Here is a 24,982-nt window from a genome sequence, read left to right on the forward strand (position 1 = left end):
GCTTAGCTCGCAGTACAAACATTGTTAGCCTAAAGACTAAGTGCTGGCATTGTGCTCTAAGGCGTTGTCGTTAGAAATTAAACAAAGTAGAAAATGTGAATATTAGAGTAATCCCCAAATCCCACAAAATCTACTGATTGGATGCTAAAACAGTGCAACTGTTTACATAAACAAAGAGTTTTCTTGGTGAAAAATGCTTTTGAAATTGAAAGCCGCGTTTGTTCATATTCACGTTGTTTGTTTTCCGCTGCCGTTAACCTTTTCAAACCTGCCACCCTATGTGCAACGTTGCCGTGGCAACTATAACTGCTCCACGCCACTCAGTAAGCGCGTGCTATATATCCGCGTAAACAGAAGAAAGCTCAACAAAAGGCAAATGTGAAGATGGGATACAATTCGCAGAATGGGAAAATGGCACAAACAAGAGAACAGGCAGAGGTTGCCATATGTCAGGAGTCATTTCATAAAACAAAAGGCGAACATAAACACGGTGTTGTTTGAAAGCTTACATTTAAGGCTGAAATATGCTTTTGAGAATTTAAGGATTGAAGCGCTTTATTGTCAGAGTAGCACACGTAAGATGGCACCAAATTTAGTCACCGAGGTCCCAGATGTATCCCAATGAGTACCACAAGAATGATGGTATGTACTTTATATACATCCAGCATAATATTACGTGTACGCAAAGTAGTGTTGTCCCGGTACTGTTGGAATAATCATGTATATATATTATCACACAACTTTAGTATGCTTAAAGTCTGTTGCTATAGTTATTAGCTATTGTGCTCAAGTTAGACTTGTGTATCTGTGCAAGGACGAAACGTCTTGTCTGAGGCGTGGCCTCAGCCGCCGATTTAATCTTTTGTTTTAGCCCACTAACAGCCAAGGACTTCAAGGACCTCGACAAAGATAAGACGAGAGCATGCAGACGAAGCGGAGAAAAGGCAAAATCACAAGGCCACTAACAGCCAAGGACTTCAAAGACCTCGACGAAGATAAGACGACAGCATGCAGACGAAGCGGAGACAAGGCGAAATCACCAGGCCCCCACCACTTTCCATCAGGTATTGTGCGTACTGGACCAGCTTTGCATAATATATGTGACCACTCCTTTTAGAGGCAGCTTCAGTGATGTTGAATAATAAATAGAGGGACGCGGGAGCTGAACCTTAGAGCGTAGGGCGAGACTGTGACTAAGTGTGCAACTCCATGCGTTCTCCTCATGAGCTAATATTGAACTCTGTCTCTGCATGATTCCTTGATTCTTGTCTGTTTAATAGATGTCATCAGTGTTTGAACCTGACAGGTACCAATATTTTAGTACCGGTACAAAAATGTATTTTGATACTTTTCGGTAAACTGCAAAATAATGGCATTATTGGCTTTATTTTAACAAATAAAATCTTACCGTAGATTAAACATATGTTTCTTATTGCAATCAAAGAACAATTTAGTCCTCAAAGGCTTGCTGAAATTACATTTCCTTATTCAAACGGGGATAGCAGGTCCATTCTATGTGTCATACTTGATCATTTTGCGATATTGCCATATTTTTGCTGAAAGGATTTAGTAGAGAACATCGACGATAAAGTTCACAACTTTTGGTCGCTTATAAAAAAGCCCTGCCTTTACCGGAAGTAGCAGACGATGACGTCACCGATGTGAGGGCTCCTCATATCCTCACATTGTTTATAATGTGAGCCTCCAGCATCAAGAGCTATTCGGACTGAGAAAGCAACAATTTCCCCATTAATTTGAGCGAGGATGAAAGATTTGTGGATGAGGATATTGATAGTGAAAGACTAGAGAAAAAAATAATAAATAAATAAAGTAAAGGCGATTGCATTGGGAGCGATTCGGATGTTTTTAGACACATTTACTAGGATAATTCTGGGAAACCCCTTATCTTTCTAATGTGTTGCTGGTGTTTTAGTGAGTTAAATAGTACCTGATAGTCGGCGGGGTGTGTCCACGGGTGTCTTGACGCCAGTCTCTGAGGGAAGTCACGGCAGCTTTATGGACGGCGCAAGCTCCGCTGATCTCCGGTAAGAGGCGACTTTTTACCACAATTTTCTCACCGAAACCTGCCGGTTGACAAGTGGTCGGGATCCATGTTTGCTTGACCGCTCTGATCCACAGTAAAGCTTCACCTCCGGGAATTTTTAACAAGGAAACACCGTGTGTTTGTGTGGCTAAAGGCTTAAGCTTCCCACCTCCATCTTTCTACTTTGACGTCTCCATTATTAATTGAACAAATTGCAAAAGATTCAGCAACACAGATTTCCAAAATACTGTGTAATTGCGCGATGAAAAGAGACGACTTTTAGCCGCAAGTGGTGCTGGCTAATATGTCCCCTCCAAACAATAACGTCACAAACACGCGTCATCATTCCGCAATGTTTTCAACAGGAAACTCCGCGGGAAATTTAAAATTGTAATTTAGTAAACTAAACCGGCCGTATTGGCATGTGTTGCAATGTTAATATTTCATCATTGATATATAAATTATCAGACTGCGTGGTCGGTAGTAGTGGGTTTCAGTAGGCCTTTAAATAAAATAGTAAACATATGAGACAACTTGTCTTTTAGTAGTAAGTAAGCAAATAAAGGCTCCTAATTTGTCTGCCGGTGTATGCGGTAAAATGTTGTGTCGTTTATCATTCTATTTTGTCAAAATTAAGAGGGACAAGCTGCAAAAATGGATTATTAATCCACTTGTTCATTTACTGTTAATATCTGCTTACTTTCTCTTTTAGTAGGTTCTACCTACACTTCTGTTAAAGTTAAAGTACCGATGATTGTCACACACACCATGGGTGTGGTGAAATTTGTCCCCTGCATTTGACCCATCCCCTTGTATGTTTTCCTTTGATTTTAATATTACTGACGCAACACTGCTTTGATTACTAATCAGATAACGTCAAAAATGTACGGACAAATAATAAAAGGCATGAGGTAATGTGAATTTGTGAAGTGAATTATATTTATATAGCGCTTTTCTCAAGTGACTCAAAGCACTTTACATAGTGACACCCAATATCTAAGTTACATTTAAACCAGTGTGGGTGGCACTGGGAACAGGTGGGTAAAGTGTCTTGCCCAAAGACACAACGGCAGTGACTAGGATGGCACAAGCGGGAATCGAACCTGCAACCCTCAAGTTGCTGGCACGGCCACTCTACCAACCGAGGTATGCCGCCCCAATCACCGCCATAAAACCGAGTTGACTGAGTACTCATTGGGTAATGGCGATGTCATCACAACACAATTTGTATTATATTCGCTTCATGGACATTCTCATTTATAGACATTGTGTTTGCTCTTCAGCTCCAATTTCCACACACTGTAGTGACACTGAACATCACGTTATGAAATTAAAGGCCTACTGAAACCCACTACTCCCGACCACGCAGTCTGATAGTTTATATATCAATGATGAAATATTAACATTGCAACACATGCCAATACGGCCTTTTTAGTTTACTAAATTGCAATTTTAAATTTCCCGCAAGTTTCTTGTTGAAAACGTCGCGGAATGATGACACGTACGCGTGACGTCACGGACTGTCAGGAAATATTAGCGCTGCACCAAACATGGCTAAAAGTCGTCTGCTTTAACCGCATAATTACACAGTATTTTGGACATCTGTGTTGCTGAATCTTTTGCAATTTATTCATTTAATAATGGAGACTATAAAGAACAATGCTGTTGGTGGAAAGCGGTGGATTGCAGCTGCCTTTAGTACCGAGACACAGCCGGTGCTTCTTTGTTTGTTGTGAAGCAGAGTGGTCAAGCGAACATGTTTTCTCTACGTCAACCAGCATGTTTTTGGATGGAGAAATTGTGATATATATCTTACCGGAGACATCGGTGGATTATTCTTCCTCCTGCAGCAGTTGTCAATAAAGGCAGCTGTGAGCTTGGCTCCTCGGCTTCTCTCTGAGACACTGCGTGTTCACCGCAGCCATCCGACCTCTACGTATGCCTTTACAATCTTTAAAATCTCACTAAAACACTATTAAAACAATAAGCAGAAAAGGGATCTTCAAGAATTATCCTAGTAAATGTGTCTAATTACATCTGAAACGCTCACACCGCCATCGCTTTTTTTTTTTTTTCTAGTCCTTCACTATCAGTATCCTAATTCACGAATCTTTCATCCTCGCTCAAATTAATGGGGAAATTGTCGCTTTCTCGGCCCGAATTGCTCTTACTGCTGGTGGCTCCCATTATAAACAATGTGAATATGTGTGGAGCCCTGCAACTTGTGACATCACGCGCATATACTTCCGGTACAGGCAGGGCTTTTTTATTAGCGACCTAAAGTTGCGACCTTGATCGTCGATGTTCTCTACTAAATCCTTTCAGCAAAAATATGGCAATATCGCGAAATTATCAAGTATGAACCATAGAACGGACCTGCTATTCCCCTTTAAATAAGAACATCTCATTTCAGTAGGCCTTTAATAAAGGACTTTTTTTTCCCCCACATCAATGCTTACAGGATCAGAGCTTGCAATAAGAAGAAGGCCTCTAGATGTGGTCATGTGACTCATTTCACTCGCTTAGATACCTTTGACCCACAACACCCCACCCATCCCACAGGACTGTGTCAAGCCAGCAGAAGGTAATGTCTCACACACAGACAAACACACACACACACACACACACACGAGCACAAAGCAGTGATCACGCTGATGTACATTATCTACTGCGGTTGCCAGGCAACCAAAGAAAGACACAATATAACCGTTCATTGAATCCAGCTGTGTCAGCAACGGTGTGTGGAGACCCAACGTTTGTCTGCGTTTGATAGAGAAGGAGAGAACTTATCGGGCCGACGTTGACAGACATGAGAGCGCATGTTGTAAGTGTATGCGTGAAAAAGAGATACATGCATAATCCTTTGCATGAATTGTCGGTGGCATGTTTGAAAAAAAGGCTTGCGGAGATGCTGCTTTCGTTTATGTTTCGGAGAGCAGCCTGCTAATTGCAGCAATGCCTGAAACTAAACAGTAACCAAGCAAGTCTGACTGGATTGCTATTATTATTGGTATGACTATAATTGTTATTAATACCTTAGAACCATCAATTTCATCTCATTGAGTCATTTATTCATCGCCTCGCTGCAGCGTCTTACAATACGACATAATACACGCTTGTTGGCGAAGACAGCAATGGGTGGGGAAAAAGGAAAGGGAAAACCACGTCGTACTTTGCCAATGTGGAGAGACGGAGCCGACGGCGGGGTGGGACACGCTTTGGCCCGGCTCAAGATGGCGGCCAGGAGGCGGAGTATGCAGCAGAACAAAGAGGCGGGGCGTGCCTGGAGCGACGCCGCCACAATCAAGATCAGGTGCGTGACACACACACACCGGTTCTCAATCTGCCTATCTCCTCGCAACGTTTAAGAGGGGAGAAGGAGCGAAAAGGAGAGGTGGAGTGTCCACAGGAGAGCAGAAGCGACAAAACTCGAACGATCGAAGAATGAGCCCCAGAGGAAGACGACGTCACCGGCAGCTGGAAAGCTGGTCGAGACGAGCAGCGTAGGAGGAGGCGCTGAAAAACGGCCCGATCGACGCAGAAGAAAGCTTTATTGAAAAACCAAAAGAGTCAAACCTGCTCGACATGATGTCCTTCCTAAATGGTCCATGCAACCCACACGGTGACGGCTGGAGTCGTTCACAGCCACTTTTGCATTTAATAGTGTTTCTCAACTTCTTTATCAAAGAGTTGGCACTCTCAACTTTCTTTGTTCTCTCAGCACCAACATAAGTTAAAAGATAAAGTGCCAATGATTGTTACACACACACACTAGGTGTGGAGAAATTATTCTCTGAATTTGACTCATCACCCTTGATAACCCCCTGGGACATGGGTGTCAAAATCTGGCCCGCAGGCCAAATTTGGCCCTTGAGGCAATATCAAATTAACATTAGAGCTGGCCCGCCGGTACTATAAAGGCACTGCCTTTAGCGTTGTCTACAATATGTTGTCACGTCCGCTTTTACTCCATACAAACAGCGTGCCGGCCAAGTCACATGATATATGCGACTTGTACACACACTTAAGTGAATGCCATGCATACTTGCTCAACAGCCATACAGGTCAGACTGAGGGTGGCCGTATAAAAAACTTTAACACTGTTACAAATATGCGCCACACTGTGAACCCACACCATACAAGAATCCATCCATCTATTTTCTACCGCGTATTCCCTTTGGGGTCGCGGGGGGCGCTGGCGCCTATCTCAGCTACAATCGGGCGGAAGGCACGGTACACCCTGGACAAGTCGCCACCTCATCGCAGGGCCAACACAGATAGACAACACTCAAACTCACATTCAAACACTAGGGCCAATTAAGTGTTGCCAATTAACCTATCCCCAGGTGCATGTCTTTGGAAGTGGGAGGAAGCCGGAGTACCCGGAGGGAACCCACGCATTCACGGGGAGAACATGCAAACTCCACACAGAAAGATCCCGAGCCTGGATTTGAACCCAGGACTGCAGGAACTTTGTATTGTGAGGCAGACGCACTAACCCCTCTGTCACCGTGAAGCCCATACAAGAATGACTAACACATTTCGGGAGAACATCCGCACCGTAACACAACATAAACACAAGAGAACAAATACCCAGAACCCCTTGCAGCACTGACTACCACCAAAACCCGCCCCCCACCACCAACCCCACCCATCTCATTATTATTTTTATTTTAAGATTTATTAGCCTGTGGAAAATTTAATGTTGATATTTACCTCAGAAGGCTGCAAATAGAAAATAGGCATTAAATGTTTTATTTAAATTGTATTTATTTGACCATTTATTTTTTTTCCGTTTGTTTTTTGTATGTGGATTTTGCACTATTAAGTTGTATAATTGTTGCTTGTTCGTTATTCATTGTTCAAGCAAATCAGTGTAGCAAACTGAGCAATAATTAATGTATTCGTGCACTTTCTCTTGTTACTTCAATGAATGTTTGATTCATTCATTATTGTTATTTTATTTTCAAATGTATTATTAGCCTGTGGACAAAATTTATTTTGATATTTACCTCAGAAGGCTGCAAATAGAAAAGAGGCACTCAATTTTTATTTAAATTTTATTTGATATGCCATTGATATTTTTTTTTATTATTATTAGAACTTGAAACTGGATTTTGCATGTCACTATAAAGTTATATAAGCCTTGGTTGTTCAATATTCAATGCAAAACTTGTTTGGGTCCCTATTAAAAGGTTCATTTGTTCAACCCTTGGCTTTTTTCAGATTAAAATTTTGGCCCACTCTGTATTTGACTTTGACACCCCTGCCCTGGGAGGTGAGGAGAGCAGTGAGCATCAGAGGTGGTAATTTAACCCCCAATTCCAACCTCCTTGATGCTGAGTGCCAAGCACGGCGATAACGGGTCCCATTTTTATAGTCTTTGGTATGACTCGGCCGGGGTTTGAACTCACAACTGACTGCTCTCACCACTAGGCCACTGAGTAAGCATGAATATTAATATACATTAGCGTAGTAGGCCTAAGTATTCATTAAAAACCAAGTATATTTAAAAAAAAAATTGCCACTGTAACATTACACACACTTTGAACAGTAACACTGTGTTTTAATTAGTGGTGTCCCGGTACCAATATGTATTTCGATACTTTTCAAAACAAAGGGGACCACAAAAAAAAGGCATTACTGGCTTTATTTTAACAAAAAAATCTTACGGTACATTAAACGTACGTTGTTTATTGCAAGTTTGTCCTTAAAATTGTAAACATACGAGACAACTCGTCTTTTAGTAAGTTAAGTAAGCAAACAAAGACTCCTAATTTAGCTGTAGACATATGCAGTAACATATTAAGTCATTTATCATTCTATTATTTTGTCAAAATTATAAAAGACAAGTAGTAGAAAATTAATTATTAATCCACTTGTTCATTTACTGTTAATATCTGCTTACTTTCTCTTTAAACATGTTCTATCTACACTTCTGTTAAAATGTAATAATCACTTATTCTTCTGCGGTTTGGATACTTTACATTAGTTTTGGATGAAACCACAAATTTGGGTATCAATCTGATACCAAATCGTTACAGGATCATACATTGGTCATATTCAAAGTTCTCTTGTGTCCAGGGACATATTTCCTGAGTTTATAAACATTTTTGCCTTAGCCTTGAATGAACACTTGATGCATATAATCACAACAGTATGATGATTCTATGTGTCTACATTAAAACATTCTTGTTCATACTGCATTAATATATGCTCATTTCAAACGTCATACATAGGAAAATCAAAACTAAGTCAATTTAGAAAAACTGTATTTATTAAACAGTTATTAACCAGTGGCACAAACATTCTTGTCATTTCAAAACAGAAAGTGCAAGATTGTCAGAGATTTTAAAACTAGCTATAAGTGCACTTTTGTGCATGATGTCACTAGGATGACATATCAAAACAACACTAAATTAAAGTGCAATAGTACTACAATACTACAAGAGTTTAAAACAAATAAAGTGCACTTTTGTGCATGATGTCACTAAGATGACATATCAAAACAACACTAAATTAAAGTGCAATACCACTACAAAACTGTCACATGTGGGTCGCATTTTACTGCGGGATCGTTTCTCCAGTGCAAACATGGACACACAACGTAAAGGTAAGATGATTTAATAACAAAAACACTGGTACAAAAACAGACGAAATACACAAAAGAAACGCGTGCCGAACGCACGGAAGCTAATGCTAACACTAGCACAGGTTCTGGAAACAACAATAGCATACGTGATTGTTGCTTACCGCAAACAAGGGACCAAGACCGACTGACGGGACAAGGCAGGCTTGAATAGGAAAGTAATGAACAAAAACAGCTGTGCGTCTGGAACCCGCAGCAAGTGAAATTAATTCGTTACCATGGTGACCAAACTAACTCACAAGGTGCACAAACAACAAAGGGAGTCCAAACTAACAGAAAACAACTAAACTAAACATGATCCAGACCACGGATCATGACAAAAACCCAGTAACTCAATTTTAGTCAAAACTGAGCTGATAATAATTTGGGAGTTACTAGGTGATATGCTTTACATTAGTTGCTAGGTCCTGCCATGCGCGTAACAGCCTACTTACGGAACAAATTACCATATCGCATACACTAATGTAAAGCATATCGCCTAGTAACTCCAAAATTATTATCAGCTCAGTTTTGACCAAAATTCAGTTACTGGGTTTTGTCTTTGGACGGAAAATACTACAATAGTTTAAAACAAATAGAGTGCACTTTTGTGCATGATGTCACACCAGATATTAAAATAAGTGTCAAATAAAAATGAGCTGCATAGTAGGAAATCAAATCGCTATGTGGTATGTTACCGCGGACGTTATCTCCTTCTGTTGTTGACTATTTTTTTTCATACTGTGTTGATGTGGAAATGGTTGCCTCGGCGAATGGAGATGTTGACATGCGGAGTAAGCACTCTTCATTCTCTAGCGGGTGACTTTTCAATGCTACATATTAGCCGTGCTGCTACTTTGTAGCAACGCTTTTGCCCCACACTTGACAAATTACGGTTGTCTGTTCAACATCCTCCAGCTTGAAGCCAAACCATCGCCAGACGATGGACCCCGTGCTGTTTTTCTTGGGAATTAATTCTTCCTTCATTTGTAACCAGGCTCACACCTTTTTTGTCTCATATTACCACTCGCACCACAGCTAATGTTACCCATGCTGCTACCTCTCTGCTCCGCGAGGGCGTATACGTATGTGAGAAGCAGAGACAACCAAGATTGGGAAGAGCCTGTAATGTAATGCCCGCAGCTAAAAGCAACTGCGTGAGAACGAATACTCGAATATCTCGATATAGTCATTTTCTATATCGCACAGAGACAAACCCGCGATTTATCGAATACATCGATATATCGCCCAGGCCTACTCTAAACTACCCTGTTCAGAGCAGCCAGTTTTAGAGCCTCCTCTCTGTTCTTCATCTTTCATCGTCTCTAATTGCCGCCAGTGTATGACAACATTCTCCTATGGAGGCAAAACGTAACCGTTGGTAGTTACCGCAAACTATTAACGTGACGACTCCTTCATCAGAACCTTGTCATCACTTCCTTCCGATCACAGGAAGCACTAACCATCAAAAGTCTCCAAAGATTCCCAAGTCTGAGAGCTTCCCACAAAGCAGCCACATAATGGCCACTCAAAAAGGGGGAAAAAAAACAACTTCATCTGTCCAAGAATCAGTCTGAAAATATTCCATATGTACAAACCCCGTTTCCATATGAGTTGGGAAATTGTGTTAAATGTAAATATAAACAGAATACAATGATTTGCAAATCATTTTCAACCCATATTCAGTTGAATATGCTACAAAGACAACATATTTGATGTTCAAACTGATAAAAAAAAATTTTTTTGCAAATAATCAGTAACTTTAGAATTTGATGCCAGCAACACGTGACAAAGAAGTTGGGAAAGGTGGCAATAAATACTGATAAAGTTAAAGAATGCTGTAAGTGCAAGTTAAAGCTTTACTATGCAAAGCGAAAGCCGTTTATCAACAACATCCAGAAACGCCTCTGGCTTCTCTGGGCCCGAGATCATCTAAGATGGACTGATGAAAAGTGGAAAAGTGCTCTGTGGTCCACATTTGAAATTGTTTTTGGAAATATTCGACATCGTGTCATCCGGACCAAAGGGGAAACGAACCATCCAGACTGTTATCGATGCAAAATTCAAAAGCCAGCATCTGTGATGGTATGGGGGTGCATTAGTGCCCAAGGCATGGGTAACTTACACATCTGTGAAGGCACCATTAATGCTAAAAGGTACATACAGGTTTTGGAACAACATATGCTGCTATATAAGCGCCGTCTTTTTCATGTACGCCCCTGCTTATTTCAGCAAGAAAATGCCAAGCCACATTTAGCAAGTGTTACAACAGCGTGGCTTCATTAAAAAAAAAAAGAATGCGGGTACTTTCCTGGCCCGCCTGCAGTCCAGACCTGTCTCCCATGGAAAATGTGTGGCGCATTATGAAGCGTAAAATACGACAGCGGAGACCCCGGACTGTTGAAGGACTGAAGCTCTACATAAAACAAGAATGGGAAAGAATTCCACTTTCAAAGCTTCAACAATAAGTTTCCTCAGTTCCCAAACATTTATTGAGCGTTGTTAAAGGAAAAGGTGATGCAACACAGTGGTGAACATGCCCTTTCCCAACTACTTTGGCACGTGTTGCAGCCATGAAATTTTAAGTTAATTATTATTTGCCAAAAAAAACAATGTTTATGAGTTTGAACATCAAATATCTTGTCTTTGTAGTGCATTCAACTGAATATGGGTTGAGAAGGATTTTCAAATAATTTTATTCCGTTTATATTTACATCTAACACAATTTCCCAACTCATATGGAAACGGGGTTTGTATTTGTACATGTTGGCATTAAAGCAATGAATATGTTGTGTGTACTGAATTTCACATGCTGTTGTTACTTGTTGAATGTCAGAAAAGTGATTGCACAAACACTCGCACACACATGCGCACGCACACAAACACACACTTCTGATTCCTTCCACAGCTGACGCCCGGCGGGCAAACGACTTACCCGGTGAGAACGACCACAAAGTCCATTACGTTCCATCCATTGCGGAGGTAGGAGCCTTTGTGGAACGCGAAGCCCAGGGCGATGATCTTAATGGCGGCCTCAAAACAGAATATTCCGATAAAGTAGGGCTCTGTGTCGTCCTGCGAGGGGTGTAGGGGAGGACCAGAGTAAAAGAGCAGTTAATGAAGCATAAAGTGAAAGAAAGACAAGTTAAAAAAAAAAGATGAAGTCCTGTTCTTGGAAGGAAGCCACGAGCAACACAGTCTAGTATTTGACAGACCTTATGTGCATGATGTCATAGGACTGCTGTACTTGACCATTACTAGTGGAACTTAAACAATTCCCAATCCCGCTTCAAAGTTTGTGGCTTCACTTTATTTAGGGCGAGGGTGTCCAATCTTTTTCCACAGGGGGCCGCACACGGAAAAAATTAAGCATGCGGGGGCCATTTTGATATTTTTCATTTTCAAACCATAACAAAATATGTTTGTTTGTTTTTTTATCCTTATGGCTCCTGGGGAGCAGAGAGGGTCTCAGTCACTAAAATGTTAAAAATAAGTCAAATTATTATTTTCTTATTATTATTTACTTACAGTAAATCTCTTTATCGACTTGAGGTTGGTATAAAGTAAAACAAATGAGGTTTTATGCCTTTTCTGTCAAAGACAACTTTGTTTTTATAGTTAAACTGAAACATATACTATTTAGATAAATAGATAGATAATACTTTATTGATTCCTTCAGGAGAGTTATTTTATTTAGCAGTTAAGGCCTCAAAGATAAATAATGCAGGACACCATTGATTTTAATTATTTAGTATTTTTGACTAATCACAGTGAAAAGTTAAATAAAATCCTACTAAAGGGATAAATATTTATTAGTTTTAACACTTAAATTTCAAGATCAACTTCCGATATATCTGTCGATTTTAATTTTAAACAACTATTTTGTTTTTTTTTATGCTCTTTTGTCAAAACTTTGATGTTTTTATATGGCAACCACACAACATATGCAATATTTTTTCCACATAAAACATTTTAAAGTGATCATTTTTAAGTAATTATTCATTATAACATAGATTTGTCCTTTTTTTTTTGAGCAATGGAAAAAAAAGAAAATAAAGACAAAAGGAACAAAAAAAACTGCCTGCATGGCAGCTTTGTGTCAACATTGCCACTTTTTCTCATTAGATTTCACCTCATTCCACTTTTATTTTTATTTATTTTTTATTTTTCAATACTATGAATTTTGCAATTTTTGCAGAATGTGTAGCGGGCCGCACTTTGGTCACCCCTGATTTAGGGTTTTGTTAAGCATGTTCTACATATTTCTGCTTTAAATGAAGAAAAAAATGGCTGAATGAACTACTAGTCCAAACCCCGTTTCCATATGAGTTTGGAAATTGTGTTCGATGTAAATATAAACGGAATACAATGATTTGCAAATCATTTTCAACCCATATTCAGTTGAATATGCTACAAAGACAACATATTTGATGTTCAAACTCATAAACATTGTTTTTTGTTTTTTTTGCAAATAATCATTAACTTTAGAATTTGATGCCAGCAACACATGACAAAAAAGTTGGGAAAGGTGGCAATAAATACTGATAGTTGAGGAATGCTCATCAAACACTTATTTGGAACATCCCACAGGTGTGCAGGCTAATTGGGAACAGGTGGGTGCCAAGATTGGGTATAAAAATATCTTCCAAAAAAATGCTCAGTCTTTCACAAGAAAGGATGGGGCGAGGTACACCCCTTTGTCCACAACTGCGTGAGCAAATACTCAAACAGTTTAAGGACAACATTTCTCAAAGTGCAATTGAAAGTAATGTAGGGATTTCAACATCTACGGTTCATAATATCATCAAAAGGTTCAGAGAATTTGGAGAAATCACTCCACGTAAGCGGCATGGCCGGAAACCAACATTGAATGAATGTGACCTTCGATCCCTCAGACGGCACTGTATCAAAAACCGACATCAATCTCTAAAGGATATCACCACATGGGCTCAGGAGCACTTCAGAAAACCACTGTCACTAAATACAGTTCGTCGCTACATCTGTAAGTGCAAGTTAAAGCTCTACTATGCAAAGCGAAAGCCATTTATCAACAACATCCAGAAACGCCGCCGGCTTCTCTGGGCCCGAGATAATCTAAGATGGACTGATGCAAAGTGGAAAAGTGGGGCGGCATAGCTCGGTTGGTAGAGCGGCCGTGCCAGCAACTAGAGGGTTGCAGGTTCGATTCCCGCTTCCGCCATCCTAGTCACTGCCGTTGTGTCCTTGGGCAAGACACTTTACCCACCTGCTCCCAGTGCCACCCACACTGGTTTAAATGTAACTTAGATATTGGGTTTCACTATGTAAAGCGCTTTGAGTCACTAGAGAAAAGCGCTATATAAATATAATTCACCAAAAAAAAAGTGTTATGTGGTCTGACGAGTCCACATTTCAAATTGTTTTTGGAAATATTTGACATCGTGTCATCCGGACCAAAAGGAAAGAGAACCATCCAGACTGTTATCGACGCAAAGTTAAAAAGCCAGCATCTGTGATGGTATGGGGGTGCATTAGTGCCCAAGAAGTGGGTAACTTACACATCTGTGAAGGCACCATTAATGCTGAAAGGTACATAGAGGTTTTGGAATAACATATGCTGCCATCTTTTTCATGGATGCCCCAGCTTATTTCAGCAAGACAATGCCAAGCCACGTGTTACAACAGCGTGGCTTCATAGTAAAAGAGTGTGACTCATTATGAAGCCTAAAATACCACAACTGAGACCCCGGACTGTTGAACAAGTTAAGCTGTACATCAAGCAAGAATGGGAAATAAGTCCACCTGAAAAGCTTCACAAATTGGTCTCCTCAGTTCCCAAACGTTTACTGAGTGTTGTTAAAAGGAAAGGCCATGTCACGCAGTGGTAAAAATGCCCCTGTACCAATTTTTTTGCAATGTGTCGCTGCCATTAAATTCTAAGTTAATGATTATTTGCCCCCAAAAAATTAAGTTTCTCAGTTTAAACATTAAATATCTTGTCTTTGCAGTCTATTTAATTGAATATAGGTTGAAAAGGATTTGCAAATCACTGTATTTTGTTTTTATTTACGAATTACACAACATGCCAACCTCATTGGTTTTGTACATGACATATTTTAAATACAACGGTGCATGTTTTTTCTTCCAATATATTAAGCATTACATGGATATATTTCCCATCACTATAGTAATATGAGCTGACACTTAATCAATGTTTATTTCAATCAATCAATCAATCAATGTTTACTTATATAGCCCTAAATCACTAGTGTCTCAAAGGGCTGCACAAACCACTACGACATCCTCGGTAGGCCCACATAAGGGCAAGGAAAACTCACACCCAGTGGGACATCGGTGACAATAATGACCCAGTGGGACGTCGGTGACAATGATGACTATGAGAACCTTGGAGAGGAGGAAAGCAATGGATGTCGAGCGGGTCTAACATGATACTGTGAAAGTTCGATCCATAATGGATCCAACACAGCAGCGAGAGTCCCGTTCACAGCGGAGCCAGCAGGAAACCATCCCAAGCGGAGGCGGATCAGCAGCACAGAGATGTCCCCAGCCGATACACAGGCAAGCAGTACATGGCCACCGGATCGGACCGGACCCCCTCCACAAAGGAGAGTGGGACATAGAAGAAAAAGAAAAGAGACGGCAGATCAACTGGTCTAAAAAGGGAGTCTATTTAAAGGCTAGAGTATACAAATGAGTTTTAAGGTGAGACTTAAATGCTTCTACTGAGGTGGCATCTCGAACTGTTAGCCCTAAATCACAAGTGTCTCAAAGGGCTGCACAAGCCACAAGACCATCCTCGGTTCAGAACCCACAAAAAAACTTAAAAGTGTGGACACTCTTCTGTATTGGTGCCTTGAAGTGATCGTGTTTTTGTTAAGAGGTGTGACTCCACGACACCCTCAGGTGTACAAGCTTGCCTGCAGGCCTTGCACGGGGCTGGAACAGACGAGCCTTCTTCCACCCCCCTTTGGTTTTTTTCCTCACTTGCTCCCAGCTAACTTCAAGCTGACAGACACGGCCCCCCCCCCTCGTCGCCTGCAACCTCCCACAGCCTCCGACACACAGCAAATAATCACATGCAGGCAGCGTGACAGGCTGGATGGAGCGCCTTAGAGAAACGTGACCTTTTCCGAAGCAGCGTCTGCCCACACTGAAGCGCTGTGTGATAATAGATATGTCATTCTATGTCGGACGATGGTTACAATATCATGAAGAAAGCTCCATCAATAACATCAATATCAAGGGTAGCATCTCACTGCAAAAAGTCACTATTCAAAAACAAGAAAAACAAAAATATACAAAAATTAAGGGTGTTTTATTTGAAGTAAGCTAAATTATCTGCCAATAGAACAAGAACATTTGTAATAAGTAAAATTAACTAACCTCAATGAACCCAAAAATTCCTTAAAATAAGTACAGTGGGGCAATAAAGTATTTAGTCAGCCACCGATTGTGCAAGTTCTCCCACTTAAAATGATGACAGAGGTCTGTAATTTTCATCATAGGTACACTTCAACTGTGAGAGACAGAATGTGAAAAAAAAATCCAGGAATTCTAAAGAATTTATTTGTAAATTATGGCGCAAAATAAGTATTTGGTCAACAATTCAAAGCTCTCGCTGATGGAAGGAGGTTTTGGCTCAAAATCTCACGATACATGGCCCCATTCATTCTTTCCTTAACACGGATCAATCGTCCTGTCCCCTTAGCAGAAAAACAGCCCCAAAGCATGATGTTTCCACCCCCATGCTTCACAGTAGGTATGGTGTTCTTGGGATGCAACTCAGTATTCTTCTTCCTCCAAACACGACGAGTTGAGTTTATACCAAAAAATGGATACATGGATGATACAGGAGAAGATTGGGAGAATGTCATGTGGTCAGATGAAACCAAAATATAACTTTTTGGTATAAACTCAACTCGTCCTGTTTGGAGGAAGAAGAATACTGAGTTGCATCCCAAGAACACCATACCTACTGTGAAGCATGGGGGTGGAAACATCATGCTTTGGGGCTGTTTTTCTGCTAAGGGGACAGGACGATTGATCCGTGTTAAGGAAAGAATGAATGGGGCCATGTATCGGGAGATTTTGAGCCAAAACTTCCTTCCATCAGTGAGAGCTTTAAATGGTTGACCAAACACTTATTTCCCACCATAATTTACAAATAAATTCTTTAAAATTCCTACAATGTGAATTTCTGGATTTTTTTTTCACATTCTGTCCCTCACAGTTGAAGTGTACCTATGATGAAAATTACAGACCTCTGTCACCATTTTAAATGGGACAACTTCTTTGCAATAGGTCATGGAAGCTGCTTTTATACCCAATCACGGCACCCACCTGTTCCTAGGTAGTCTGTTCATATGTGGGATGTTCTAAATAAGTGTTTGATGAGCATTCCTCAACATTATCAGTCTTTTTTGTCGCTCGTGCCAGCTTTTCTGAAACACGCTGCAAGCATCTAATTCCGAATGAGCTAATATTTTCGAAAAATAACAACCTTTTCCAGTTTGAACGTTAAGTATGTTGTCTTTGCAGTCTATTCAATTGAATGTAGGTTAAAAAGGATATGCAAATTGTTAGAATAATTATTTCTAAATTATCACAAAAAACTTTGTATTACATTGTGTTCCTGACAAGAAGTCGAAAGGTTGAAACCTACCAAGAAAAATGCTTGTAAAACTCCACTGGGACTACAAAGCTATTTTACGAACTCTTTTTGAACTATTTTATGGGACTCTCTTTGAACTATTTTATGGAACTCTTTTTGAACTATTTGACGAACTCTCTTCGAACTGTTTGGTATCCGAAGGCAACGCTGTTTACGACCCACTTCCCTCAGGAAGCACCTGTGGGAAAGAGGGGAGAAAAAGTCAAATAAAGAATGAGTACAATCTTGGGGCAGAGCGTGGTGCAGGAACTGTACAGAGTACAGTGGCCATGTCTCTCCTCAGATCTGAGTCCAAATTTAATTCTGTCTCTATTTGATTCCTTGCCTTTTGTCTTGTTTAATAGATGTCATCAGTGTTTGAACCTGGCACAAATCATTGTATTTTGTTTTTATTTAGGATTTACCCAACGTGCCAACTTCACTGGTTTTGGGGTTTGTATTTTTTGTGTGTGGATACTTTTGCAACCCTAGTCCTGTGAAACACCGACAGTATGTATGAGAGTGTATCTGCAGGTCAACAAAAAAGATCTTACTCACCAAGCGCTCCGACATGGGCGTCTTGTCACTGGCAGGCAGATGTTGCTCCAAGGCCAAAACGATGCAGTTAGCGATGATAGTTGCCAGGATCATGTATTCAAATGGAGTGTGGAGGTTAAGGAGCAGTCCATTTCATTACAACATTAAACATTAAAACAGAATCTTACGGCACTCCAAGTACTATACGGACAAGTGTCCATTCATTATTCTTTCATGGTTGGACTCCGCCCAAGAATGTTGTCAACAATCATTAAGCATGCCAGGACATTTTCACTCCAGTTTTGTGCGAACGGGTCGGAAAAAAGCCCATTTGAACTACAAAAGTATATAAGGGCGTATTTAGATGAGTTTGGTGAGAAGCCCCTCAATGACCCTTTCTTAAGTCCAACATGTGTGACATCTGACCCCACATACATTATATTGCCAAAAGTATTTGGCCACCCATCCAAATGATCAGAATCAGGTGTCTTAATCACTTGGTATAAAATCAAGCACTTAGGCATGGAGACTGTTTCTACAAACATTTGTGAAAGAATGGGCCGCTCTCAGTGATTTCCAGCGTGGAACGCTCATAGTATGCCAACTGTGCAACAAATCCAGCTCCGAACTTCATGTGACCGTCCAATTAGCCCACGTGCAGTACGCAGAGAGCTTCATGAAATGAGTTTCCATGGCCGAGCGGCTGAATCTAAGCCATACACCACCAAGTCCAATGCAAAGCGTCGGATGCTGTGGTGTAAAGCTGCGGTCCCCAACCCTTTTTTAGCTGCGGACCGGTCAACGCTTAATAATTTTTCCCGCGGCCTGGCGGGGGGCGGGGGGGGGGGGGGGGGGGGGGGGGGGGCGTTGGTGCACTAATTGTAGGTGTATCTTGTGTTTTTTTTATGTCGATTTAATAAAAATTAAAAAAAATAAAAATAAAAAATGTATAAAAAATTATTACACCGGTGGTTGGGGACCACTGGTGTAAAGCATGTCGTCACTGGACTCTAAAGCAGTGGACACGCCTTCTCTGAAGTGATGAATCATGCTTTTCCATCTGGTAATCTGATGGACCAGTCTGGGTTTGGAGGTTGCCAGACTGCATTGTACCGAGTGTGAAATTTGGAGGAGGAGGAATTATAATAATAATAATAATAATAGTAATAACTTAGATTTATACCGCGCTTTTCTAAACCCTCAAAGCGCTCAAAGAGAAGTGGGACTCAACATTCATTCACACCTGGTGGTGGTAAGCTACATCAGTAGCCACAGCTGCCCTGGGGTAGACTGACGGAAGCGTGGCTGCGCCTACGGCCCCTCCGACCACCACCTGTCATTCATTCATCATTCATTCACCAGTGTGAGCGGCACCAGGGGCAAAGGGTGAAGTGCAATGCCCAAGGACACAATGGCAGCGATTGTTTGGATGTCAATAGGTGGGAAGCGAACCTGCAACCGTCGGGTTTCTGGCACGGCCGCTCTACCCACTACGCCATGCCGCCCCTTTTTTTGGGGTTGTTTTTCAGGCTTGGCCCCTTAGTTCCAAGGAAAGTAAATTTGAATGCTCCAGGATACCAAAACATTTTGGTCAATTCCATGCTCCCAAGTTTGTAGGAACAGTTTGGAGCGGGCCCCTTCCTCTTCCAACATGACTGTGCACCAGTGCACAAAGCAAGGTCCATAAAGACAGAGTCTGGTGTGCATGAACTTGACTGGCCTGCACAGAGTCCTGACCTGAACCCGATAGAACACCATTGGGATGAATTAGAACGGGGCACCAATGCGCATATGGTCGAAAATTCCTATAAATAAACTCCGAAACAATGTGGACAGCCTTCCCAGAAGAGTTGAAGCTGTAATAGTTGCAAAAGGTGGACTGATACATTGAACCCTACGGGTTAGGAATGGGATGGCACTTAAAGTTCATATGTGAGTCAAGGCAGGCGGCCAAATACTTTTGGACGAATGAACTGAAGTTCTCAACTTTTAGACACACCTCAAAGTTTTCCCAGAAATTCAAAAAAGAACCGAACTTCATGAATGTTTTCCGTGAACAACAAGTATGTTCTCCAATCACTCTATCACAAAAAAAATAAGAGTTGTAGAAATTATTGGAAACCCAAGACAGCAATGACATTATGTTCTTTACTAGTGTATGTAAACTTTTGACCATGACTGTATGTCTTTAAATTAATGTTGTTTTTTTAAGTGTGCATGTTGCAGAATGACTAATGCTGTTACATTTGAACCCATGTGTGCATTAAAGCGGAAACGTGCTCCGGTTGAAGGCTTTCTGGAAAGAAAGCAGCCTATACATGATCTTTCCAGATGGTTGAGCATTTCCGACTGTTTTCAACGGCTGCCTCCTCCTGCAATCCATTTTCACTCGGTCAGTGCCCGCGGGGTCAGGGCCTATTGAGAGATTGTGAAATGCAAAGAAATCGCAAGTTTATGACCCTTCATATATATAGCGTACGATGCAGGAAACTCTGTTTGTTTTTGTTTAGTTTTTTTTTATTTTAAAGCAATGCAGTCAACAGCTACTATATTTGCACTACGTCTGGTGGTTTGTAACATTCTATACAACAGGTACGCTGCAATAAGTCAGTATTCAAAAACAAACAAAAAAATACAAAAATGAGGGTTATTTTATTGGAACTAAGCAAAATTATCTGCCAATAGAACAAGAAAATTCAGCTTGTCAAGACTTTCCAAAACAAGTGAAATTAGCTAACCTCAATGAACCCAAAAATACCTTTAAATAAATATATTCTCACTAATAACAAGTGCACTTTTCTTGTTAGAAAAAAACCTTTTTGATCAATATGTTGAAAAATATTCTTAAATTATTAAAGGATGTTGTAGTCGTAATGATTTGTGCAGTCCTTTGAGACATTTGTGATTTGGGGCTATATAAATAAACATTGATTGATTGATTGAAATTAAGTAAATGCTAGTGCCATTATCTTGACATAATGATATGCGCTCGGCATCATGATTTTTTTTTTCATGCTCGAAATAAGAAATTATTACTTTAAAAAATTAGTTTTATACTTGTGTGAGTATTGATGACACAGTTTTGCAACAGTTGATATTCTTGTCATGGCGGTAAGGTCGCAGCTTGCTACGAGATTTGTTCTCCCGTGATGCAAACGGACTTTTCCGGACAACCAAAATCACCAAAACTCAAAAGGGTAAAAAAAAACAGAAAAACAACCCCAAGGCGAGCGTGCCTGACGCACGCGAAAGCTAAGGCAAAAAACTTAGGACATGAAACGTGAAGCTAAAAAACATGAAACAAACTCACTAAACTGTGGCTTGAATAAACAAATGGCATGAAGTATGGACAGGGCAAAACAAGAACTCGCTAACTGTAGCATGAATAAACAAAAACTTGGCATGGCATGAAGCATGAAAAGAACAGAGGCATTGCATGAAACAATGACGCCAGGCTGACTGACTGGCAATGGCAGGCTTAAATAAAGCCTCTGATTAGTGCTCGGGTAGCAGATGAGCGGCCGAACACTAATCAGAGACACGTGAACATAATTTGCAACCATGGCAACCAAAACAAACTCAGGGAGGTGCACACACAGGAACTAAAGGAGTCCAAAACTAACAGAAAATACAAAAGGGTGTGTTCTTTTGGACGAATGAACAGAAGTTCTCAACTTTTAGACACACTTTAAAGTTTTCCCAGAAATTCGTAAAAGAACCAAACTTCATGAATGTTTTTGTGACCAACAAGTATATGCTCCAATCACTTTATCACGGATCATGACAATTCTAGTTTCAAGCATGTTTTACTCAATATAGGTCATAAAATCTCAGCAACAAGCTGTAATATCTTACTGAGATCATTTAGGACCAAAACCCTTAAAACAAGTAAAACACTAACAAAAAAATCTGCTCAGTGAGAAGAATTATCTTATCAGACAGAAAATAAATGAATATCACCCTTATTTGAGATATTTAATCTTACTTATATTTCAGTTTTTGCAGTGTGTAACGGTGCGTGTATTCCTTTTCGGATTTCTCAGTACGTAGCCTTCGGTTGAGTACATTTCCCAGACATTTCAAGTATGACACTTGTAGTGTGTCTAAAAGTTGAATTATAAAATTATAATACTGTACGCTCCTACATTGGATTGTTTTACCATCTTAAATACACAAAATGTATCAAAGTGCCCACCCCCACCCCCTATCCTACCACCAGATTGCATTTGGGGTTTTTTATCGCCAAAACACAAAAGCTAACCAGCTTTGTTTTGCATTTTGTTCCCTTAATGTACTGAAAATACACCAAACGATCTGAATAAAATATACACTGCAAAAACTGAACTCTAAATAAGGGTGATATTTGCTTATTTTCTGTCTGATAAGATAAGTCTTTTCACTAAGCAGATTTTATGTTAAGAGTGTTTTTGTCACACCTGGACATGGATTTGTTTTGCTCCTTCGACGCAGAGGGAATACGGGACGAGCCAGGCGTGAATTCAGGTACATGATTATTTATTTATGCACTAAATACAAAAAGAAGCAAACTAAGGGCGCTCACAAGGAGGTATAAAACTTGGCTACAAAATACAAACAGGAAACAAAAACACTTGCACGATGGCATGAATGAACTATGAACAGAAACAGCACGATGGCATGGCTATAAACAACTAAAACAAAACACTTCCTGTGACAAAAAAAACAGGGGGCAACAATAGCAAGGTGCGTGGCAGGTGATCGTGGGCATGGAGAATGAGAAGCATAGGTAGGCAATGCAATGCAGGCATGAAGGCAATGAAAGTAAAGTTCCCAGACTGATGAACAGAAAGAAAATGACTTAAATACTGGCTGTGATAATCAGGAACAGGTGCGGGACTGATGGCAGGGGCGTGACAAGGTGGGAACTAATGCGTCGACATGGTAACAAAAGCAAACCAGGAAGTCAAAAACCGGAACAAGAGTCCAGAAAACAAAACAAAACATGATCAAACATAAAACCAGATTTACAGACCTGACAGTTTTATGGGTTTTGGTCCTAAATAATCTCAGTAAAATATTACAGCTTGTTGCTGAGATTTTATGACCTATATTGAGTAAAACAGGGGTCGGGAACCTTTTTGGCTTAGCGAGCCATTTCAGCCAAGTATTTTAAAATGTATTTCCGTGAGAGCCATATACTATTTTTAAACATTGAATACTGTCATGTCTGTGTGATCATGTTTTGTTGTAGTCATGTTCGGTTTTGTTTTTGGACTATTTGTGCACTTTTGTCACCATAGCAACCCATTAGTTTTCACCTGTCCTCATGTCACGCACCTGTCTCACGTTTTGCACTCGCACACCTGATTTCACTGATCATGTCAATGCTATTTAAGCCAGTCTGTTTCTGTTGCTCGTCCCGGCAACATCAATTTCTACCACCATCTATCACCCTCGATACCTCCACTCTGTTTCATGTCATGTTTCACAGTTCAATGCCAAGTAAGTTTTTGTTTATAGTTCATAGTTTCTGCCTTTGTGCAAGTCTTTGTTTTCATTAATCAAGTTTGTTGTCCGCCATTTTGCGCGCCTTTTATTTGCTTTTTTTGTAGTTATAGTGTCAAAATAAAAATATGTCTTTACCTTCACGCCGTTTCCTCTCCATTTGCTTTGCGCCTCGTGAAAACAACCCTCACCTAAGCCCTAGTCGTGACAGATGTTGCCAGGATCAACAACAGAAACAGACAGGCTTAAATAGCATTGACATGATCAGTGAAAACAGGTGTGCGAGCGCGAAACATGAGGACAGGTGAAAATTAATGGGTTGCTATGGTGACAAAAGTGCACAAAGAGTCCAAAAACAAAACCGAACACGACTAAAACAAAACAATCACACAGACATGACAGATACAACTAAATGTCTGCATTTTTAGGCAAGACCAACATTTATAGAGTATAATATGTCACAAACTCACATGGCAGCAGTAGTGGCGACCCCAAATAGCAGGAACCAGGAGAGCGAAGATCAGGTAAGATGCTTTTATCATCATCATCAACAGAGGAGAATGAAGCAGTCTTGCATGTACAGTCCTAAACAATAGTCAATGTTTGAGCCCTGACAAGCATAAATATAAACATGCTGATTGGCAACCGGTGTGGACCGGCTGCCAATCAACAGCAGGTGAGGGGAAAATAACACAGCGCCCAGTGGGACAAGCAGGAAATGGAAACAAAATAAGAGCACAGATGGGAAATAAAGAGAAGCACAAACAGAAATTAAGTGACAAATCTTCACATAATAAGTCTGTTATTCTTTTTAATAACATTGTTATTCGGAAGCTTACCGACGATAAATAAAATACTTCTTACCAATAATGCAACTTCTTGTAGAAAACAGATGGATGGATTAAAATGTATGAGAATGCTTTATATTTTGAACGTTATTTTTAACACTGATTACCAGCGGAATTATTCATTACTTATCGTGTTAAGCAATGTCAGCTAAGATTTATCTGAGAGCCATTTGCAGTCATCAAAAGAGCCACATCTGGCTCGCGAGCCATAGGTTCTCTACCCCTGCTGTAAAACATGCTTGAAACTAGAATATCAACCGATGCAAAGCTGTGTCATTAACACTCACAAGTATAAAACTACTTTTTTAAATTAGTGAAGTGAATTATATTTATATAGCGCTTTTTCTCTAGTGACTCAAAGCGCTTTACATAGTGAAACCCAATATCTAACTTTTACATTTAAACCAGTGTGGGTGGCACTGGGAGCAGGTCGGTAAAGTGTCTTGCCCAAAGACACAACGGCAGGTACTAGGATGGCGGAGGCGGGGATCGAACCTGCAACTCTCAAGTTGCTGGCACGGCCGCTCTACCAACCGAGCTATACCGCCCCATTTCTTACTTCGAGCAAAATGCCGAGCGCATATTATTATGTCAAGATAATGGCACTAGCATTTACTTAATATAGGAATATTTTTCAACATATTGAGCAAAAAGGTCCATTTTTCTTTCTACCAAGAAAATTGCACTTTTTATTAGTGAGAATATACTTATTTTAAGGTATTTTGGGGTTCATTGAGGTTAGCTAATTTTAGTTGTTTTGGAAAGTCTTGACAAGCCGACTTTTTTGTGTT

General features: G+C 40.3%; 1 protein-coding gene across 1 annotated transcript in view; it reads right to left on the reverse strand.

Moving 5' to 3' along the window:
* Positions 1 to 24,982, reverse strand: part of LOC133536415 (voltage-dependent N-type calcium channel subunit alpha-1B-like) — a 446,201-nt gene that overhangs the window by 410,791 nt on the left and 10,428 nt on the right. Inside the window, exons 2-3 of the mRNA XM_061876915.1 lie at positions 17,881 to 17,986; positions 11,608 to 11,747 (exon numbers count right to left, since the gene is read on the reverse strand). Coding sequence (XP_061732899.1) covers positions 11,608 to 11,747; positions 17,881 to 17,986 — 246 coding nt within the window. The remainder of the gene's footprint in view (positions 1 to 11,607; positions 11,748 to 17,880; positions 17,987 to 24,982) is intronic.

This window comes from Nerophis ophidion, linkage group LG17, assembly GCF_033978795.1.
Source record: "Nerophis ophidion isolate RoL-2023_Sa linkage group LG17, RoL_Noph_v1.0, whole genome shotgun sequence".
Taxonomy (NCBI): domain Eukaryota; kingdom Metazoa; phylum Chordata; class Actinopteri; order Syngnathiformes; family Syngnathidae; genus Nerophis; species Nerophis ophidion.